Source organism: Myotis myotis, unplaced genomic scaffold, assembly GCF_014108235.1.
Source record: "Myotis myotis isolate mMyoMyo1 unplaced genomic scaffold, mMyoMyo1.p scaffold_m19_p_9, whole genome shotgun sequence".
In the NCBI taxonomy this organism is placed as follows: domain Eukaryota; kingdom Metazoa; phylum Chordata; class Mammalia; order Chiroptera; family Vespertilionidae; genus Myotis; species Myotis myotis.
In genome coordinates, this window is record NW_023416401.1 from 45,518,853 (window position 1) to 45,538,082 (window position 19,230).

Below are 19,230 nucleotides of genomic sequence, written 5' to 3' on the forward strand. Positions count from 1 at the left end.
TATTTATGAAATAGGGATGATAGTTCTTAATCTTAGTTTTTCTTTAGTACTTAAGGTTACCATACTACTTTGTAGTACTTTTAGAAGATTTTCACAGATTGAAGGATTTCAACAAGTGAGTTTTTCCTTAGATGTGTGAAGACTGCTTTATCAGTTGCTTCTTAAATTAACTTAAATTTTGTTGGCCAGAACATTTATCTGTAAAAGTTAGTCATTCACTTTTAACTTTTGGCTGCTAGTCTTTTATGATTCAGTGAATTATTTTTACTTTAAAGGTTAAATCTGTTATATAAGTGCCAGTTGGTATGTTAGAAATGTTCAATAAAACAGTATTGTTTGAAATCATATTTGATCTACTTGTTTAAAAGAATAAATGCCTCAGGAAAAATCTCAGTACCTTGGCTATCTATAACAATAAAAGTGTAATATGCTAATTAGACTAGACAGCTGAACCACCTTCTGGAAGTCCTTCCGGACGAAGCCAGGGCTGCGAGGGCCGAGCCCCTTGCGCGAATTTCGTGCATCGGGCCTCTGGTATATTAATAAAAATAAACAATTAAGTAGAATTACTTAATGTTCTACTTTTGCCAAGTTTAAAAAGAAAGATAGAAGAAGTGTTTTTGTTGACTCATTAAAGGAACAAAATAATAGATGTGTTGTTACCAATTCAGAAATTAAATACCTGAGGAATTAAATCTCTAGATCTTTCCCAATAGTGTTAATAGCAGTCATGTCTAGAACTCCCATTACTCAGGTTGTATGCATAGCAAAAAAAAATCTCCACAGTTGAATATTTTTTAGTTCACTTGAAGTAAATAAAGAAAAACTATTTTTATTGAAATTATTATATTTTGTTAAATAAAAAATTCATTGATAAGCACAGTAAAAGTTAGGTTGACCTGAAGTGTGCCGTCTCTTTGCTTCCCTGTGAAGCCAAGTCTGTTTCCTTATTCACACGGTAAGTTAGGTCCAGGGAGAAAGGAGCTTCACTTCCTGCCACATAACCCCAGATGGCGGGTTCTGTTCATTTTTGCCTTCTCTGTCATCCCAATTCCACTGAAAACAGTCTTTTCTCTTTCTCTACGATTCATTGCTTCTAAATTTCTACCAGACCTGCTGTGAGCTGGTAACTTAGATGCCTGGGCTTGTGGGAAGACTTGATGATTGGAGGTCAATTGGGCTGAAAGGGTTGAGAGCGAGCTTCATACCCAGTGAGGACTCACTGCAGGGGAATGGATGAGACTGGATTTGTAACTGGGTTAGTGGGATCTCTAGCTTGCATTCACCTTCCCTGCTGTTGCCCTGGTGAGAGACAGTTATTGTAGTTCACCAGACATTTCTGATTGCCTGTCATAGGCTAGGCACTGCAGTACAAGATGAATGAGTGGCAGCTTTCACTCTGGTAGGACGTAGATACATTTATTGTGACACTAGTAAAATGGAAGGAAGCATAGATGAACAATAGCTAAATAAAGATCCATTAGGCATACTGCTTACTAGATGATATTTAACCACACTGTGTTTATGAGGCCATTTAATCATCATGGCCCTATAAGGTAGATATCCATTTATAGATGAGAAAATGGAGGCACAGTTTCTTTTTCAAGGTCAGTTCTATGTTTTATTGCCAAGGGTGCTTTGAAAACACTGCCATCCTGGGATCTCAGGAAGGGTTTCTTGTAAATTGTGACTGAACTGAGTCTTGAGCACAATTATGACTTGGCTAAGCAAATGAAGGTAGGCTGTTTTACCTGGTGAGGGAAGAGAATGGCTGTTTGGCGGTAAAGGGTGGGGCTAGAGGGGCAATGCAAGTTACTATGGGAGGTGGAAATGGCACAAGAGGCTGGGGGCCTGCTGAGGCTCTGCTTTCTGCTGGTGCTGCTTGGAGTGGCAGTCATTCTGAAGGCAGGTGAGCTGCCCTTCAGAGGGGAAGTGCCTGGTGAGGGCTGCACTTTCTATAGTGATCGGCTGCAGTGTGGGAGGGAGAGGGGTGTGAGGCTGGAAGCATATGGGGGACATCCTGTGCCAGTCCCCATTTCAGATGCTTTACGGAGTTCACAATCTGTTTCATGATGTGCAGAGACTGAGAAATCTTGTTTGCACTATAAATTCTGTTTCATTGGGAATATTTAGAATATTATGCTAATCGGATATTTTAATTCTGTACCTTCTTTTGTAAAAGCTGTGAATATCTTCTGAAAACTGCCCACCCCCCATCAACTACTTCACAGGTTTTTAAACATTGTTTTAGCCCAACAAATTAAAACTGGACCAGTTACTATTTTTCAATCCTCTTTTCTTAAAAAAGCTAAAAAGAAACCACTTTTATTTGGCTTAGAAAAAATGCTGGAAATTGTGAAAATCCAAGACTGATTCATAGTACTTCCTTTTTGTACTATTTTGGGCAGCACTCAATTCATCATTAGAATAAGGAAAGTTATTTGGAACAATTTCACAAATAAATAGACTTCTGATAAAAGCCCTCCGATACTGAGATATTAAATATGTTCATTGATTTACTAGTAAATTATAAATTACCAAAGTTAATCTTGAATAACAGAGATATGTTGTAGGAATATACAAGTATTATTTTAATAGAGAAGTGTGTGAAAGAATTGCCGGCTAATGTGATAAGACTGTCACTATGTTTCTGAGTTGTTTTCTCTAGACCAGTAGTTATTAATATAATGGCTCCTCCTTTATTTTTTTAAAATTTATTTTATTGCTTAAAGTATTACAAATAGGCTCTTACATTTTTTGTTTTGTTTTGTTTTGTAAGCTTTGCCCTCATTTTGGTTTAAATTTTACTTTCAGTTTTATTTCTTTGGAATCAGAGAATATAGCCTTAAATATACATATATTGAAGTTTTCTTTGTGATTAAATAAATGGTTAGTCTTTGTCAATGTCCTTTGGAAGCTTGAGGAATTGTATTCTTTGCGATGTTCAAAGTTTATATCTACTTATTTTATTAATTAGGCTCAAAAAGACTGAGTGAAAACCTGTAAAATCCATCTTCATGTCAGTAACAGATTGTACTTGATATTATATGTTATTCAGACTCATTCATATTGGGTCTTTACTATTAATTTTGCATTTCATCAACAGGCAACGACCCCTTTACCCAACCCTTTTTTGTCCTGAATTATTAAATTATTAATTACTTATATTTTATATATTTTGCTAATTTTTCATTACACATTTAATTTTTTTTTTTTAACAGACTTATAGTGACAAAGCCACACACCACCAGCTCAGGCTATATGCCAGAACCTTCTCCCCACCACAATTGGGGTTTTTTTTTTTTTTTAAATATATTTTATTGATTTTTCACAGAGAGGAAGGGAGAGGGATAGAGAGTTAGAAACATCGATGAGAGAGAAACATCGATCAGCTGCCTCCTGCATGCTCCCCACTGGGGATGTGCCCACAACCAAGGTACATGCCCTTGACAGGAATCGAACCTGGGACCCTTTAGTCCACAGGCTGACGCTCTATCCACTGAGCCAAACCAGTCAGGGCCACATTTAATTTTTAACTTTTTGTTAGAAGTCATCAAAGTAAATGCTAACAAAAAAAAACAAAAAACAACCCCCCCCCCCAAAAAAAAAACCAAAGTAAATGCTTAAAAAATAGTTTTTTAAAAATGTAGGTGTGTTTATCATTCTTTGTTAGCAGGTATTGGCTCTTATCGAGAGGAATAATTGCTTTTTGTTCATTTTTGTTATTTAATGATAATGTTTTAAATTGTCCTCTGACATTTGCATACTGACCCCCAAGTTGGTTATTTTCCCGTTTTGTGTTTAAATGTTTGTAGAAAGAGAAGCTGCTCGCAGTGCTGGGGTCCCTGGGAGAAACCATGTGCTACCATCAAAGTAGCATCGGTGTGGAGCACACAGAGGCAGTTCGCAGGCTCCACAGAATGGCCTTTGTCAGCATCTCACTGTTTGCAGCTCGGCTGCTGCAGATGCTACTCCCTGTTGAAAAGGTAAGGCAGGGAGTGGTGCTCCCCTGTACTTTACTGACTATTACATACACACATCATAAATCCCTTCTGATCATTCCACGGTGTACAAAGTGGAAATGTGGGAACAGATGAATGGCTAACATTTTTGACAAATCATTTGATAGAAAAAAACATTCATTCTGTAAAGTTTCTTTTTTTCTTTTTTTTAAGAACTTTAAAAAATGATGGTGTAACATGTTTAGACATGTACACAGTTCAATGTATTTTTACTTAGTGAATGTATCGGTGTTTAAAAAGTGACACCCCCTAGAATGTGAAAAGAACATTACTGGAGCTTCAGAGGTCCCTTCCCATCCATTACTTCTCCTTCTTCCCCAAGGCTAAACTCCTTCTTTTTGATTTCTGTCACCATAGATCAGTTTGTCTGTTTTTAAACATTATACTAATGAGATTATAAAGTTTGTACTCAATATTTTCTTTTATTCATCAGTGTTACTGCATGTAGCAGTTGCTTGTTAATTTTTATTGCAAAATATAACTGTTATGTTAAAGGTGATTTTAATAGTTGTACATATTTTAAAAATTATTTATTGTCTGTAATTTTAATTGGAGGTTATATCTGAATTTGAATGTTAGTGGTAAAAATCTCAAATGACTCATGCACAAGTGTTTAGCAGTATACTTACTAAAAAAGAAGGGTGCATCCTACTTAAATGAAGGTGCAAGAGAAATTGCTGCAGCTAAAGAACTGTTTCCTGTACCTTCTGTTTCCCTTGTTATAACCATTTGCCCTTTTGTCCCTTAGAATTCTGCAGAGTATATAGTCCAGACTCCATTTTTTAATACATTACATATGCAACATTGTCAGGTAGTCCTGGAAAACAAGAATAAACATTAAATTATAGACATAATATTTTGTTTGGGGAAAATAACACCATTTCTGTTAATTTTAATTCATTAATCATGTTTCTGAAGAATTTTTTGCTTTTAATGAGTGATAATTTTTCAAGGCATAAGCATTATAAATTGAAGAGTTCTAGTTATATGAGACTGGAATTGTATTTAAAACATGTGTGTCACTTTACATAATAATCTATATATATAAAAGCCTAAGTGACTGTTACGACCAGACGACCGACCGCCGACTGGCCGGTAGCTATGACGTGCACTGACCACCAGGGGGCAGACACTCAACACAGGAGCTTCCCCCGGTGGTCGGTTCCCTCCCACAGCCAACCTCCCCCTGGCCGGCCAACCTCCTGTGGTTCCTCCCCTGGCGGGCTGGCCCCGATCGGCCCCAATTGCCGGCCAGATTGAGTGACCCCACCCATGTACAAATTCGTGTACCGGGCCTCTAGTATGATACAACTGAGAAATTAGTAGTGCAACAATAACTTGCTATTTTTTTTTTTTAAATCTGATGATCTATTCTTTGTGATTTCTTCTATTCTAAATTTACATCATATTTAATTTTATAGCCTTATTTTTTAATATCTTAATATGTGGCTCTGTATTTCATTTAGAATTTTTTTTTAATTGTTTAAAGTATTACATATGTCTCCTTTTTCCCCAATTGACCTTCTCTCTGGCCACGCCCACCTTCCAGGACAAGCCTCCACCACCCCAGTGTTCATGTCCATTGGTTATGCTAATATGCATGCATACAAGTCCTGTGGTTGATCTTGCCCCCCCTGCCCCCCCTCTCATCTGAGGTTGGACAGTCTGTTCGGTGTTTCTTTATCTCTGGATCTATTTTTATTCATCAGTTTGTGTTGTTCATTATATCCCACATATGAGTGAGATCATGTGATATTTATCTTTCTCCGACTGGCTTATTTCGCTTAGCATAATGCTCTCCAGTTCCATCCATGCTGTTGCAAATGGTAAAAGTTCCTTCTTTTTTATAGCAGCATAGTATTCCATTGTGTAGCTGTACCATAGTTTTCTAATCCACTCATCTGCTGATGGACACTTAGGCTATTTCCAAATCTTAGTTATTGTAAATTGTGCTGCTATGAACATAAGGGTGCATATATCCTTTCTGATTGGTGTTTCTGGTTTCTTGGGATATACTAGTATTCCTAGAAGTGGGATTACTGGGTCAAATGGGAGTTCCATTTTTAACTTTTTGAGGAAACTGCATACTGTCTTCCACAGTGGCTGCACCAGTCTCCATTCCCACGAGCAGTGCACGAGGGTTCCTTTTTCTCCACATCTCCTCCAGTACTTGTTGTTTGTTGATTTGTTCATGATAGCCATTCTGACAGGTGTGAAATGGTACTTCATTGTCGTTTTGATTTGCATCTCTCGGATAATTAGTTACTTTGAGCAGGTTTTCATATGTCTCTTGGCCTTCTGTATATCCTCTTTCATAAAGTGTCTATTTAGGTCCTTAATAACTTGTTATTAAGTATTACAAATGATCAATATATCCATAGGTCGAAGTATTGATGGAAAAACTAATTATCAGTTGTATTATATAGGTTATTTATTGCTTTTTTATTATACTTTTTTCATCTGTGTGCTTATTTGGGCAGGATTCAGTTAATACAGAAATCAATAATTTGTTTTATTTTGACTTACTTTAGTGTTAGAAAAATGAAAAGCCAATTCTCCGGTCTTTTTGAAGATAGTTCTTTTTTATTTATTTGGTTTTGTTTTTAAAAATATATTTTATTGATTTTTTACAGAGAGAAAGGGAAAGAGATAGAGAGTTAGAAACATCGATCAGCTGCCTCCTGCACATCTCCTACTGGGGATGTGCCTGCAACCCAGGTACATGCCCTTGACCGGAATCGAACCTGGGACCTTTCAGTCCGCAGGCCGACGCTCTATCCACTGAGCCAAACCGGTTTTGGCTGGTTTTGTTTTTAAAGGCAAATTAATACCTGTAATCTTTGATAGCTCTTCTAAATATATTTAAAACTTGGAAGTTCATTAAAATAGTTAATATGGTCACTGAAGAGATTATAACCAAAGTATTGATTTATAGATGTTTGTAATTGCTTTGATTGAGATCTAAACAAAAATGCTATTTCAGCCGAAACTGGTTTGGCTCAGTGGATAGAGCATCGGCCTGCGGACTGAAAGGTCCCAGGTTTGATTCCGGTCAAGGGCATGTACCTGGGTTGCGGGCGTATCCCCAGTAGGAGATGTGCAGGAGGCAGCTGATCGATGTTTCTCTCTCATCGATGTTTCTAACTATCTCTCTCCCTTCTTCTCTGTAAAAAATCAATAAAATATATATTTAAAAAAAAAAATGCTACTTCAGTGCTATTAAATTTCTCCTTCAGTTTATTTAAAGACAAGGTTATGCTGCCCTCTGCCTGTTGCTAGCCCACCAAAAATGGAAGTAGAATTTGGACTCTGAAACTTTCTATCTCATGAAGTTACCAGCTCACTCTTTGCTTTCTTCTCCTCTGATTATTAGCTTCATGAGGGCAGAGGTTCTGTTCTATGTCCTATAGTGTTTCCAGACTGCAGTGGTGTCTGCCATGCAGCAGGGGCACAGAAGTATTTGCGGAGTGAGGGAGTAGTAGGTGATTAGGTAATTTAGTGGCTTTCTCTTTTTCCCCCACTAGGACAGTTCTTCACAGAATAATGAAATTTTGCTTGACTTCCCAATAGCTGTTGTCTTAATAGTCTGGTTTTATTTTTATGCTTAGTAACCTAAACATTCAATCCCTATTGTTTCTGATATTTAGTTGATAACTTTGATTTAAAGGCATTGTTTAGCTGATTCAGCTCTTAATTTTAGACTTTCAGGCGGATAATGATTATCTTTAAAATAGGTTACCTATGAAATAAATCACGTCCAAACTTTCTTTAATAAAGACAGCATTTCAGCCGTAACAGTAAACTCTGCCCAATATTGAATTTTTAACTCTTTTTATTTTCTTAATTGATGCATAAAATCCTATCATGAAGTTAGAATTATTAAAAAAAAAACAAGACTTTCAGTTTAAATAATTGATTTAAGCTTATAAAACACATTGATATTCCATTTGGGGCCTGTTGACTTTGTACTAGTTAAGGATCAGTTTTCTGTGAGTGTTCTAGAACTGTTTTAAATATTTTGTTGAATTTTCCCTCCCCCCTCAATACAAACAAAACCAAGTAAAAACCAGTTTCTGTTTAAGGCAGTCTTTAGTTATACTTGGTTTAGTGTTATTCAAAGCAGCATGTACTTACTGAGCCCTGGGGTATGTGCTCAGGTATGGTGGTAAAGTGTTCTTGTTTTCAGGAGTTTATTGCATTTTTTTTTTGTGTGTGTGATTTGTGTGCACATTTACAAAATACTTAGAGGAAGGGGCCTCATGCCTTAAGTTCAGTAGCAAAGGTAGACACAAGATGCTGGGCCCAGGGGAGCATAATTCTGAGTGTTGGGGTGGGGAAGAAAGAGGTATCCTGTATCCCAGGCTTGGGAAAGAGTTGAAAATTGGACTTGAGATATTCTGGGCATAGGAAAATTGTATTGAATAAAGCCATACAGAGAGATGGTGTTTTGGGGAATAGAGGTTTCTTTAGAAAAGCAGAGACTTTGAGATAGAGAATACTTAGAAAGTTGAACTACATTTATATTTTGCTATGTTTATCTAAAATTGTTTTTTTAATTAACATTTTTTTTTTCCATTTATCAAGGCAAGCCACTTTTTACCAGAGTCTATGTCAGCAGCATTGTTTCTAGTTTCATTGGACATGCCTATTTCTTTGGAATACCCAAACATTCACGAAGCTGCTGTGGCCTATTTGGAACAGCTGAATTCTGAAAACTACAGCATTTATAAACGAGCTGCAGAGGCCGTTTATTCCATTGAGTGTGCCTGTAACTTCCTGTCTGATGTTGGGAAGGAGGTAAAAAGCTTTATTAATATCTCTTTTAAATTCCTTTGATAAAATATGTAGAAAGTGTAACCTATACTTTTCAAATAGATGGACATATAATAGTTGAATTGTTAGACATAGGATACATTGTTAGTGAATGGGTCAGTTATCAGAATAAAGTAAGGATATGGCTTGTATAAAAGTAAGATGAAGACTTTAGATTAATGAATGGTGTATATAATGAAACCAGTAGTATGAAGAAAATGAGTAATTATTCTCATTTATCTCTGAGCAGGCTTAAACTTATAAGTGCCTCTTTGAAGTGGCATAGTGTGTATGAAGAGTAACACAACATAAACAGAATTATAAGGACCATTTTAGTGCTTACTTGGAGACACATTTTTTCTTTAATATTTATAGACCCTTATTTATTCACACAAAGAGCCTGATATTGTTATTAAATAAAGTCATGAACTAGATTGTAAGGCATAGGCTGCCTTTAGGTACGATGTTGTAGCAATAATTATGTATTGTTCCTTATTCCTTTTAGAGATACTATTAGGATATTCTTTAGAATGTGATCAGTGAAAGGGTTGAATCTTAGGGTAAACATTGACTACAATAATTGTTTATTGTCTGAAAATATCAAATTGGGTCCTGAAGATCTTAAAAAATTGGGACAGAAACTTTTATTTTTGCCCTTACAGTGGAGTCTGTCTGAAGGTTATATTTCTAATTTTCCTTTATTTATCCATTATCGTTTTTTTTTTTAAAATATTTTATTGATTTCTTACAGAGAGGAAGGGAGAGGGACAGAGACTTAGAAACATCAATGAGAGAGAAACATTGATCAGCTGCCTCCTGCACCCCCCCCCACTGGGGACGTGCCCGCAGCCAAGGTACATGCCCTTGATCGGAATCGAACCTGGGACCCTTCCGTCCGCAGGCCGACGCTTTATCCACTGAGCCAAACTGGTCAGGGCTATCCATTATCGTTTTTTACCCTCTTCTTTTTGCCATATCTTGATTCCTCTGGTTTCTTGTTTCTTCCATGATAGAAGTTTGAATTGTCTTTAAGTTGAATTATTTCTGTAGCTTTTTGCATTGTCAAGTTAACCACACATGTATTGACTGCTCTCATGTTTTCAGAACTGGTCAGGATTCTAGAAGGGGGAGGTGGATTATAAGAACATGAGCCCTGCCTTGAGCTACAGTTAGCAGGGACATAGGACTACAAACAAGTAGTCAGAGGACCAGGCCACTCAATTACAAGTTTAAGCCTGCTCAGAGATAAATAATACACAGTCTCATGTGGCAAGTGTAGGGATTCTCCCACATTTTTCTTCCTGGACTGACATTTTAGATGGTTGTTGAGAAAATGGACGTAAGTAAATGTAAGGAATCTCAGGGTCTCTGAATAATCTAATTTCTTAAAGCTGCTTAGATAGCTGTGGAGAATTTTGTATATGAATTTGACATTGTTTTTTTTTGTTTTTTTCAGGGAGAGAAGAATCTTTTAGAATTAGTGGAGATGGCAGACCATGCCTTGCATAGCTTTTCCTATCATTATCATTTACCTCTAATAGAGGAAATCATCAACCTTTGTTCAAAGATGTAATATTTTCTTTCTTAATATGATTATATTATAGGACATTGTGTGTGTATGTGTGCATGTGCATGGTGTGTGCATGCATATGTGTGAAGTTAGGAGCAGTGAAAATGAAATTGGTCTTAAATATTGTTATTTTTTAGTTTAAATTGCTTTTACATGTGTCTGAACTTTGAACTGTATATGAACTGTATTAAGACAGTTTACTGTTTTATTCAAGAGTAAACTTTAAAATGCCATGCTACAACCTAAGTGAATTATCCTTGGATTTTACACTTTTTAAAAAAATAATTTTCATTTTTCCATTGATTTTTAGAGAGAGTGGAGAGGAGAGACACAGAGAGAGAAACTTAGATTGGTTGCCTCAACCGAGGTACATACCCTTGACCAGAATCGAACCCAGGACCCTTCAGTCCATGGTCCAAGGTTCTATCCACTGAGCAAAACCAGCTGGGGCTATACATTTCTTTTGGTATCCATTCAAACCAGGTATTTCATTTGGCATCAGGTCCTTTGGGTTTATCCATGTGACAAATGGAAGGATTTCCTTTTTCTTTTAAGGCTGAGTAATATTTTATTGTATATATACAGCTATTTTCTTTATTCATTCATTGATGGATGGACACTGGAGTTATTTCCAAAAATTGACTATTGTGAATAGTGTTGGAATGAACATGAGAGTACAGATATCTTTTCAAGATATTGATTTAATTTTCTTTAAATATATATACCTAGAAGTGGGATTGCTAGATCATATGGTAGTTCTATTTTTAATTTTTTGAGCAACCTCCATGTTTTCCATATGGTTGCACCAATTGATATAACAAGTATAGTTTTTTTAAAGACATTGTTAGTGTTTTTTATACTCTTTTTTTAAAAAAATGTTTTTATTAATTTTAGAGAGAGGAACAGTGAGGGAGAGAGAGATAGAAACATCAATGAGAGGGAAAGATTGATTGGCCTCTTCCTGCACACCTCCTACTGGGATCAAGCCTGCAACTTGGGCCAGGAATCAAACTGTGACCTCCTGGTTCATGGGTTGACACTCAACCATTGAACCACACCAGCTGGGTTGTTTTCTGTACTCTTTGAGAGAGTATTCCCTACCATGAAACAAGTGTGTACTTAGGTAAATACTAATATTGGATTAGTTAAATATGATCCCAGTTAAAAGAATTGGAATAGGAAGAAACTCCTTCAACTATGCTTTTCAACTTCCTTTGTTTGGTAATTTCCTTGCCTTAGATGTGGATATTTTATCTTTTTGCTAGCTGGAAATCAGCACAGGCCAGTCCATTACTACAAGGGGAAAGTCAAAAAGTGTTTCTGCGTATGTTGTCTCACCCATTGCTACAAGTGAAAGTTGAAACTTATCACTGCTGTCTGGAAATTGTTAAGGTGGGTTTTCTGTTTTGTGAACTAACATTGGATTTTCTTCTTATAACTTCAGAATTAAACTTCCCCAGTCCCCTCAGCACCCCAGACGCCCGGGGCTGGCCCGAAGCACAGGCAAGCCTCGGATGGTGGCTGCCCAGCCGCCCAGGGCCGCCCAAAGCTCAGGTAACCAGGGCCGGCCGAGGCTTGCGCTGCCGGCAGTGGCAACAGCAGAGGTGTAATGGGGGCGTCGCCTTCTCCTGATAGCTGGGTCGCCTCTTGCCCCTGAGGGCTCCCGGACTGTGAGAGGGGGCAGGCCGGGCTGAGGGAACCCCCACTCCAGTGCATGAATTTTCATGCACTGGGCCTCTAGTCTATATATAACAAATGTTTACATTTTGCCATTTTTATTTCCGATCCTTTTTTATTCAGAGAAATAAAAATATTACACTTATAGTGGAAGCTTCTTTCTTTTCTTTTCCTTCTTCCACCAAGATAACCTTGCTTATAAAGTTGGCATTTACCCTTCCCAACCGTTGTTTATATATATCTTTATTATATACGCATGTCTTTATAAATACTACGTATTACTCTTTTATACTATACATATGTTTTTGCTGCCTATTCTTTTCATCTAATAGTAGGGTTTGAGATCTACCTGGTCCATTCATCTTAACTGCTCTTTAGTTAGAATATTCTTTCTTTTCTTTATTGATAAATATTTAGGTTCAGTCTACATTTTACTGAAATAAGTTTTTCTATATTTTCAATGACATTCTGTGACTAATGGTACATATGTTTAAAAATATCTTGGCTTTACCTTACTCTTGAATGATAGCTTAGCTGGGCATATAATTACTAAAGGCCCAATTAATGAAATTCATGCAAGAGTAGGCCTTCCTTCCCCTGGCTGCTGGCACTTGGTTCCCTCTGGCACCCGGGACCCGGGTTTCCCTCCGGCCACTGGCACCTGGGACCCAGACCTCCCTTTAGCTGTTGTCAGGCACCTGGGACCCAGGCTTCCCTCATAGCCCCAGCTTCGTCCAGAAGGTCATCTGGAAGGACGTCCGGTCTAGTTAGCATATTACACTTTTATTATTATAGATTATTATAGATAGATTGCTGTTTTTCCTTTGCACTTTGTGATACTGCTTTGTCCTTGTTTCATTGTTGAGAAGTCTACTATTAATATAACTGATTTGCATTTTATTCCTAGTTCCTTTTAAGATCTTTTTCTTGTCTCATTACAATGTGTCTTTTATACATTTTTAAAATTTATGTACCTTGTTCAGCACTCTTCAATCTGAAAACTCATGTCTGCCTGCATTCTCAGTCATTATCTCTCTTAACTTTGCTATTCTCTCCAGATGGAGCACTCATGAGATCTGTTAGACTTTATTCCACCCTTTGTGTTCTTCAGGACCTGCTATATTTTTGTATCTCTTTCTGTTTTGTTTTGATGAAATTCCTCAGTGCTGTCATTCAGTATGCTATTTCTTTTTTTAGCTCTGTCTAATTTGCGTTTTAAAAATTGTGGCAAAATATACATGACATAAAATTTACCATTTAAATCATTTTTAAGTGTACAGTTAAGTGGTAGTAAGTACATTCATGTTTTTGTGCAACCATCAACATTATTCATTTCCTGAACTTTTTCCTTTTCCCAAATTGGAGCTCTGTACCCATTAAACAATAACTTCTCATTTCCCTTCCCCTCAGGTCCTAACAATCACCATTCTACTTCTATCTGAATTTGACTATTCAAGGTATCTCATATTAGTGGAATCATATATTTTATGTATGTGTCTGGTTTATTTCAGTTAACATAGTATCTTCAAGGTTCATCCATGTTATAACAGATCAGAATTGCATTCCTTTTTAAGGCTAAATATGCTGTTTGTATGTACCACATTTTGTTTATCCATTCCTCTGTTGATAGACATTTGGATTAGTTTTATCTCTTAGCTATTGTAACCAATGCTTTTATGAGCACAGGTATACAAATATCTATTTGAGTTCCTGCTTTAATTCTTTTGGGTATATCATTTACTATGTTATTTATTTCTTTTATGTCTATCATTATGAACAACTTAAGAGATTTGGTTTTCTCAATAGTTTGGTTATTCAGTTTATCAAGACTCTGCTTGTTGGCAGAAAGTAACATAATACATATCTCATGCAGACTAAAAAACTGTTGGACAAGAGAATCTTTTTCATCCTCTCGAGGTAAAAGAAAAGTTTCAATGAAGTGAAAAGTAAAATTGGAATTGAATTTTAAACAGAGAAAGATGCATCCTTTTGAAAAATCAGTCACTAATTTTAAAAAACGTTTTGTGTTATTTTACAGGAATGTTTAGGTGTCCATAATGTCACTAAACCTGTGTCTTCACTCTGTAGTGGAATTCATTTTCTACTTCACCCAAAAGTCTTGTATGAAATCTCTGCATTTGGCATTCAAGATCCCAAAAATGAGGTATGGTGTGTTATAAGTAAGTGCAAAAAACTGTAAGTCTTTAGACACTCAGCTAAATCAAGGTAATATCCTAATATAACTAGAGAGTATGATAAGAAACAGAAAATAAACTTGTCTTTAATGTTGGGTTCATACATGTTGTTTGTTTAAATAAAAAGAAATGTTATGGAAAATGTGAGAATCAAAATACAGGACAGATGAAACATTTTACTTACGTTTTTTATCTAAGATGTAGAGAACCAAACAGTCCTTATAGTAAGCAGGCTATTTCACTGAGGCACATTTTTGTTTAGTGGAAGAATATACCCTAACTAGAGGCCCAGTGCACGAAATTTATACCCATGGGGAGGGGGAGAGGGGGCGTCCCTCAGCCAGCTTGCGCTCTCTCACAGTCTGGGACCCCTTGGGGGATGTCTGCCTGCCGGCTTAGGCCCTCTCCCCGTGGGGAGAGGGCCTAAGCCGGCAGGCAGACATCCCTCTCACAGTCTGGGACCCCTCGCTCCTTACCACTTGGCTTGCTGCTCCTTAGCGCTGCCACGGAGGCGGAGAGGTTCCTGCTGTGCTCGCCAGCTGTGAGCCCGGCTTCTGGCTGAGTGGCACTCCCCCCGTGGGAGCGCACTGACCACCAGGGAGCAGCTCCTGTCTTGAGTGTCTGCCCCCTGGTGGTCAGTGCACATCATTGCGACCGGTCGTTCTGGTTGTCGTTGTAAGGTTCGGTTAGGCTTTTATTATATAGATGGTAAAAGGATATCATTAGGGGAAGACTGGTTGGGAGCAGAGCGTAAGATGATGTTTCAGAAATAGGAACATTTGAAGGATGAGATGTTACTTATTGTACCTTTCTAGATTTTATCATGTGTTCCAGGTGTGTCCGGCAACTCAGGGACCACCTCATTTTTTTTTTTTTTTTTTTTGTAGCTGATCGATGTTTCTCTCTCATTGATTATTTCTTTTTTTTTTTTTTTATTGCTTAAAGTATTACAAAGAGTATTACATATGTGTCCTCCCCCCCCCCCCCCCGCCCTTGACAATCCCCTGGCTTCCCCTACCCCCCAGTGTCTTATGTCCATTGGTTATGCTTATATGCATGCATACAAGTCCTTCGGGGGACCACCTCATTTTGCTGGATGTCTTGTCTGTGTTATTGGGCAGGTGAATGCTGCAGCAAAGGCCATCCTGCTGTACCTGCTGCAGGGACAATTGATGATGACAGCGCTGACCTGGAACAGGTTTATCGAGTCTCTGTGTCCTGTCATCCCAGTGCTGCAGGTATGACATGTAGCCTCCCTTTCTGATCCGTGGAAGCATGAATAGGAAGGGGTTTCTGGCAGAGGTGTTTATCTGTGCATGTGGACGGGAGGTTCAGAGTGAGGTGCAGGCACTTAGCAGGACGTGAGGGATAGAATCAGCCTTATGTGAAGGCTTTTCTGCCAAGCTAACAGTGCCTTTAAGTAGACTTTCCATAACTAAACTTGCTTCATGAATGATTTCTATGCATACACTAGTATGTAACTAGAGTTTTCCTTTGGTTAATGAACTCTTGGAAACAGCATTTTTAGCAGTCCTTGTGGGCGTTAAAGGAGTGAGGGAAGTCCAGGTCCCTGACCCTCTCAGAGAAGGTAGAGGTGGGCAGTGCCCTCATAGGAACTAGCTTGTAGAGCAGGAGCTGTGAGGCTCATGTGGTTCGGTTCCACGCAGGTGTGTCTGCCATACTCCACCTCTGTCCTGTGGGGACAGGTCTGAAGACCCGGGGGCCTCATCTACTAGAGTCCCAGAAAACAGGAAAGCTGGCAGGTGTCCTGAGGATTGGCATATTTTCCTGAAGTTCTTCAGTACTATTTTTAAATAGTTGTAGGTAGGCTTCTTACCGCTTGTAGGTTATTTTGAAAAGTGACTTTGTAGCTAAATTAGGAGATATTTTTGAGTTGCCTGGCAGGTCAATGTAGTTCTTATTTTTAAGTTAAAAAATTAAGCAATATATATAAAATCAAACAATAATTTCTTTTTTACTGAAACCTGTTAGGGCTATGCTGACCCGGAAGACCCTCTGGGGAACTGTATCCTCCTCCTAAGCAAGGCGAGTTCTGAGGGAGGCGAGGAGGTCCTCCCCTGCACCACCCGGCTCAAGTCCATTCTGCGGCTCTTGCTCGTGAAGAAGCCGTCGTAAGTGCATCGGAGGCTTTTGAGTGTGAAAGATGAATGGGGACATTCTAAGAAAGTATAGTGCAGTCATTACATCAGTCTGGGACAGAATAGAATGCGGAAGGTAAAGGAAAGTGGTTCTTTTATTAGACAGAGGGAACCAATGGGTGAAGCTATAAGCAGATGCAGGTGTTTTGGGTGCTTTCCTGAAACATACCATCCATTCCCAGTGCAGTGGTTGGACCTGCATCTGGTGTAGCTGCTGCCCTCGGTGCTGTTCATAGTGCTGTGCGTAGGTAGGAGCCATGCAAATCAATAGATTGCAGAAGGTACAGAGCATCTCATCTGCCCTCTTTAGAAACGGTTAGCCTAGAGCAGCCGTGGGCAAACTACGGCCCATGGGCCGGATCCGGCCCGTTTGAAATGAATAAAACTAAAAAAAAAAAAAAGACCGTACCCTTTTATGTAATGATGTTTACTTTGAATTTACTTTGAATTTATATTAGTTCACACAAACACTCCAATGCTTTTGTTCCGGCCCTTCGGTCCAGTTTAAGAACCCATTGTGGCCCTCGAGTCAAAAAGTTTGCTCACCCCTGGCCTTGAGTGATCCTTTTCTAAACATTTGTTCTGAAAATTAAGGGTTTCACAAAGATGTAGTAGACCAGCTGCCTTATGTACTAGAGTGTGCAGGTGGTTTAACCCTTTGCGGTCGTTTGTCTACTCTCAGCCACCAAAGCTTTTTTACCGTTCCGGTTGTATGTCTGCTCTCAGCCACCACAGCAAGGAATCGTACGAATCTTAACTCTATTCATTCATGTATCAGTTCATAATTTCTCTGAAAGCTCTTAAGTGTCTAAGCGACCTTGTCACGAACCAAAACATTGCCCCGACAAATCGGAGATATCGAAACTCAATATAAACAAACGTGGTTGTTCCACACTTGCCATGCAAAACACCGTGGCGAGCCAGTCGCCTTTTGAGAGTGAAGAAATCGACAAGCTTTGGAGATACTTCGCAGAATTTCAAATAAAGCTTTACAAATTATGTTTAACTGTAATTAGGCATTCTCGCTTGTTAAGATATTTCAAAATAATACTCCAAAATGGCAAAAAGAAAGTTACCAAAAAAAGTGTACTGTGAATCTGAAAGTAACGATGAAGAGTTTTATTTTGGCACCTTGAATACTGACTCTGACGTAGAAAGTGATAACGTTTGTAGTGATTCTACTAATAGTGACGTAGTTCCAAAAAAGAATTAATAAATCTTGTTTATCCTTCATAATCTTGCATGTTATGTATCACTGCTCTTTCAATGGAAATTAATTCCGACCAGTACGACACCCATGTCCAAATTTAATACGACCGCAAAGGGTTAATCTTGCCTGGCTTGTCCTCTGACATCAGTGTCAGTATTCTTTTAACTCAAAGAAAAGCAGAAGTGTGTGGTTGCTCCCTCTCTGTCAATGCAACATGTGTGTTCTCTGGTGCTCTCTTAGGTAACTGGTTAGATTTTTCGTCATTGAGAAGAGACAGAAGTGTAGTCAGAGGGATAAGCAGTGATGAGGAAAAAGAGTGGATTGAAAAGCTGGGAGGAGCAAACATGTTCTTTTGACAGTGGACAATTCTGTTCTCCCCAACCTCACACCACAATAAAACAGCCGCTTATTTATAAGCAGATGACCAGACTGAAAATAAGAAAGTAGGTGGAAATAAAATATGAAGAAAATGGAAGGAGGAAAATTAAAAGGAGAGATTATAAAAATCTCAGTGTAGTGTAGAGAGTAAAGTCAGGGGTGATGCTGCGCAGATGGAGTTAAAGTGTCCGTGCTCCTTGGGGTGGGGATTGGCTTCCACATGTTCATTCATGTGCTGGTGTAGCATGATCCCTCCGCCGAAACGGTCACTGCACACAAGAAGTTTATTTCCTGTTCACCCTTGGGGGCCCAACGTCTCCTGGTAAACAGACACTCAGCAGGCAGGGCACTCCAGGGACCTAGAGATCCCCTCCCAGGAGTGGAGGGCAAGGCCGGACCTCTCTTTGGGTAAGGTCCTACTACACAGAACTTAAGGCAGTTTGGGTTCCATATTTGCTTTCATTATTTGATTCATTTTACCACAACCCACCAAACCATAAATTCCATTAGGCAGGAACCCTGTACATTGGCTAATCTTTACACCATCAGCACTTCATGGAGTACCTGGAACATAAATGTGCTCTAAATCAGTGGTTCTCAACCTTCTGGCCCTTTAAATACAGTTCCTCATGTTGTGACCCAACCATAAAATTATTTTCGTTGCTACTTCATAATTCAGTAATGTTGCTACTGTTATGAATCATATGTAAATATATGATATGCAGGATGGTCTTAGGCAACCCCTGTGAAAGGGTCATTCGACCGCCAAAGGGGTCGCAACCCACAGGTTGAGAACCGCTGCTCTAAATGTATTCATTGAAAGAAAAAGTGTAGAGGAATGAATAACTGGATTCTGGTGTCCCAGGCTAAACCCCAAACGATGCTACTTTTGTAGACCAGAGGAGGAGTTGCATAAATACATGCTTCACACACCCCACTCTCACTTTCTTACTGTGGTGGTGACTGTCCATAACTGACAGCACTGGACTGGAATGAAAGGAGCAGGGGAAAAGCATTACGTAGGTGTCTTGCTGTTCTTAGCTTTCAGGAGGTTACAGCAAATGGAAGAGGGAGAGTTTGCCTGATTCCCACACCAACTTGGAGTAAATATTAGTCTCTAGAGATGATTTTTATGATTTTAAATTCCTGGATAGAATTGGGAAGCACTTACTGAGCATCACCCATGTGGCTGGGAACTGAGGTTGGC

General features: G+C 38.6%; 1 protein-coding gene across 1 annotated transcript in view; it reads left to right on the plus strand.

Moving 5' to 3' along the window:
• RTTN (rotatin) overlaps positions 1-19,230 on the plus strand; it is a 117,433-nt gene that overhangs the window by 18,802 nt on the left and 79,401 nt on the right. Inside the window, exons 11-17 of the mRNA XM_036322501.1 lie at positions 3,816-3,986; positions 8,607-8,819; positions 10,291-10,403; positions 11,670-11,796; positions 14,120-14,245; positions 15,398-15,514; positions 16,269-16,408. Coding sequence (XP_036178394.1) covers positions 3,816-3,986; positions 8,607-8,819; positions 10,291-10,403; positions 11,670-11,796; positions 14,120-14,245; positions 15,398-15,514; positions 16,269-16,408 — 1,007 coding nt within the window. The remainder of the gene's footprint in view (positions 1-3,815; positions 3,987-8,606; positions 8,820-10,290; positions 10,404-11,669; positions 11,797-14,119; positions 14,246-15,397; positions 15,515-16,268; positions 16,409-19,230) is intronic.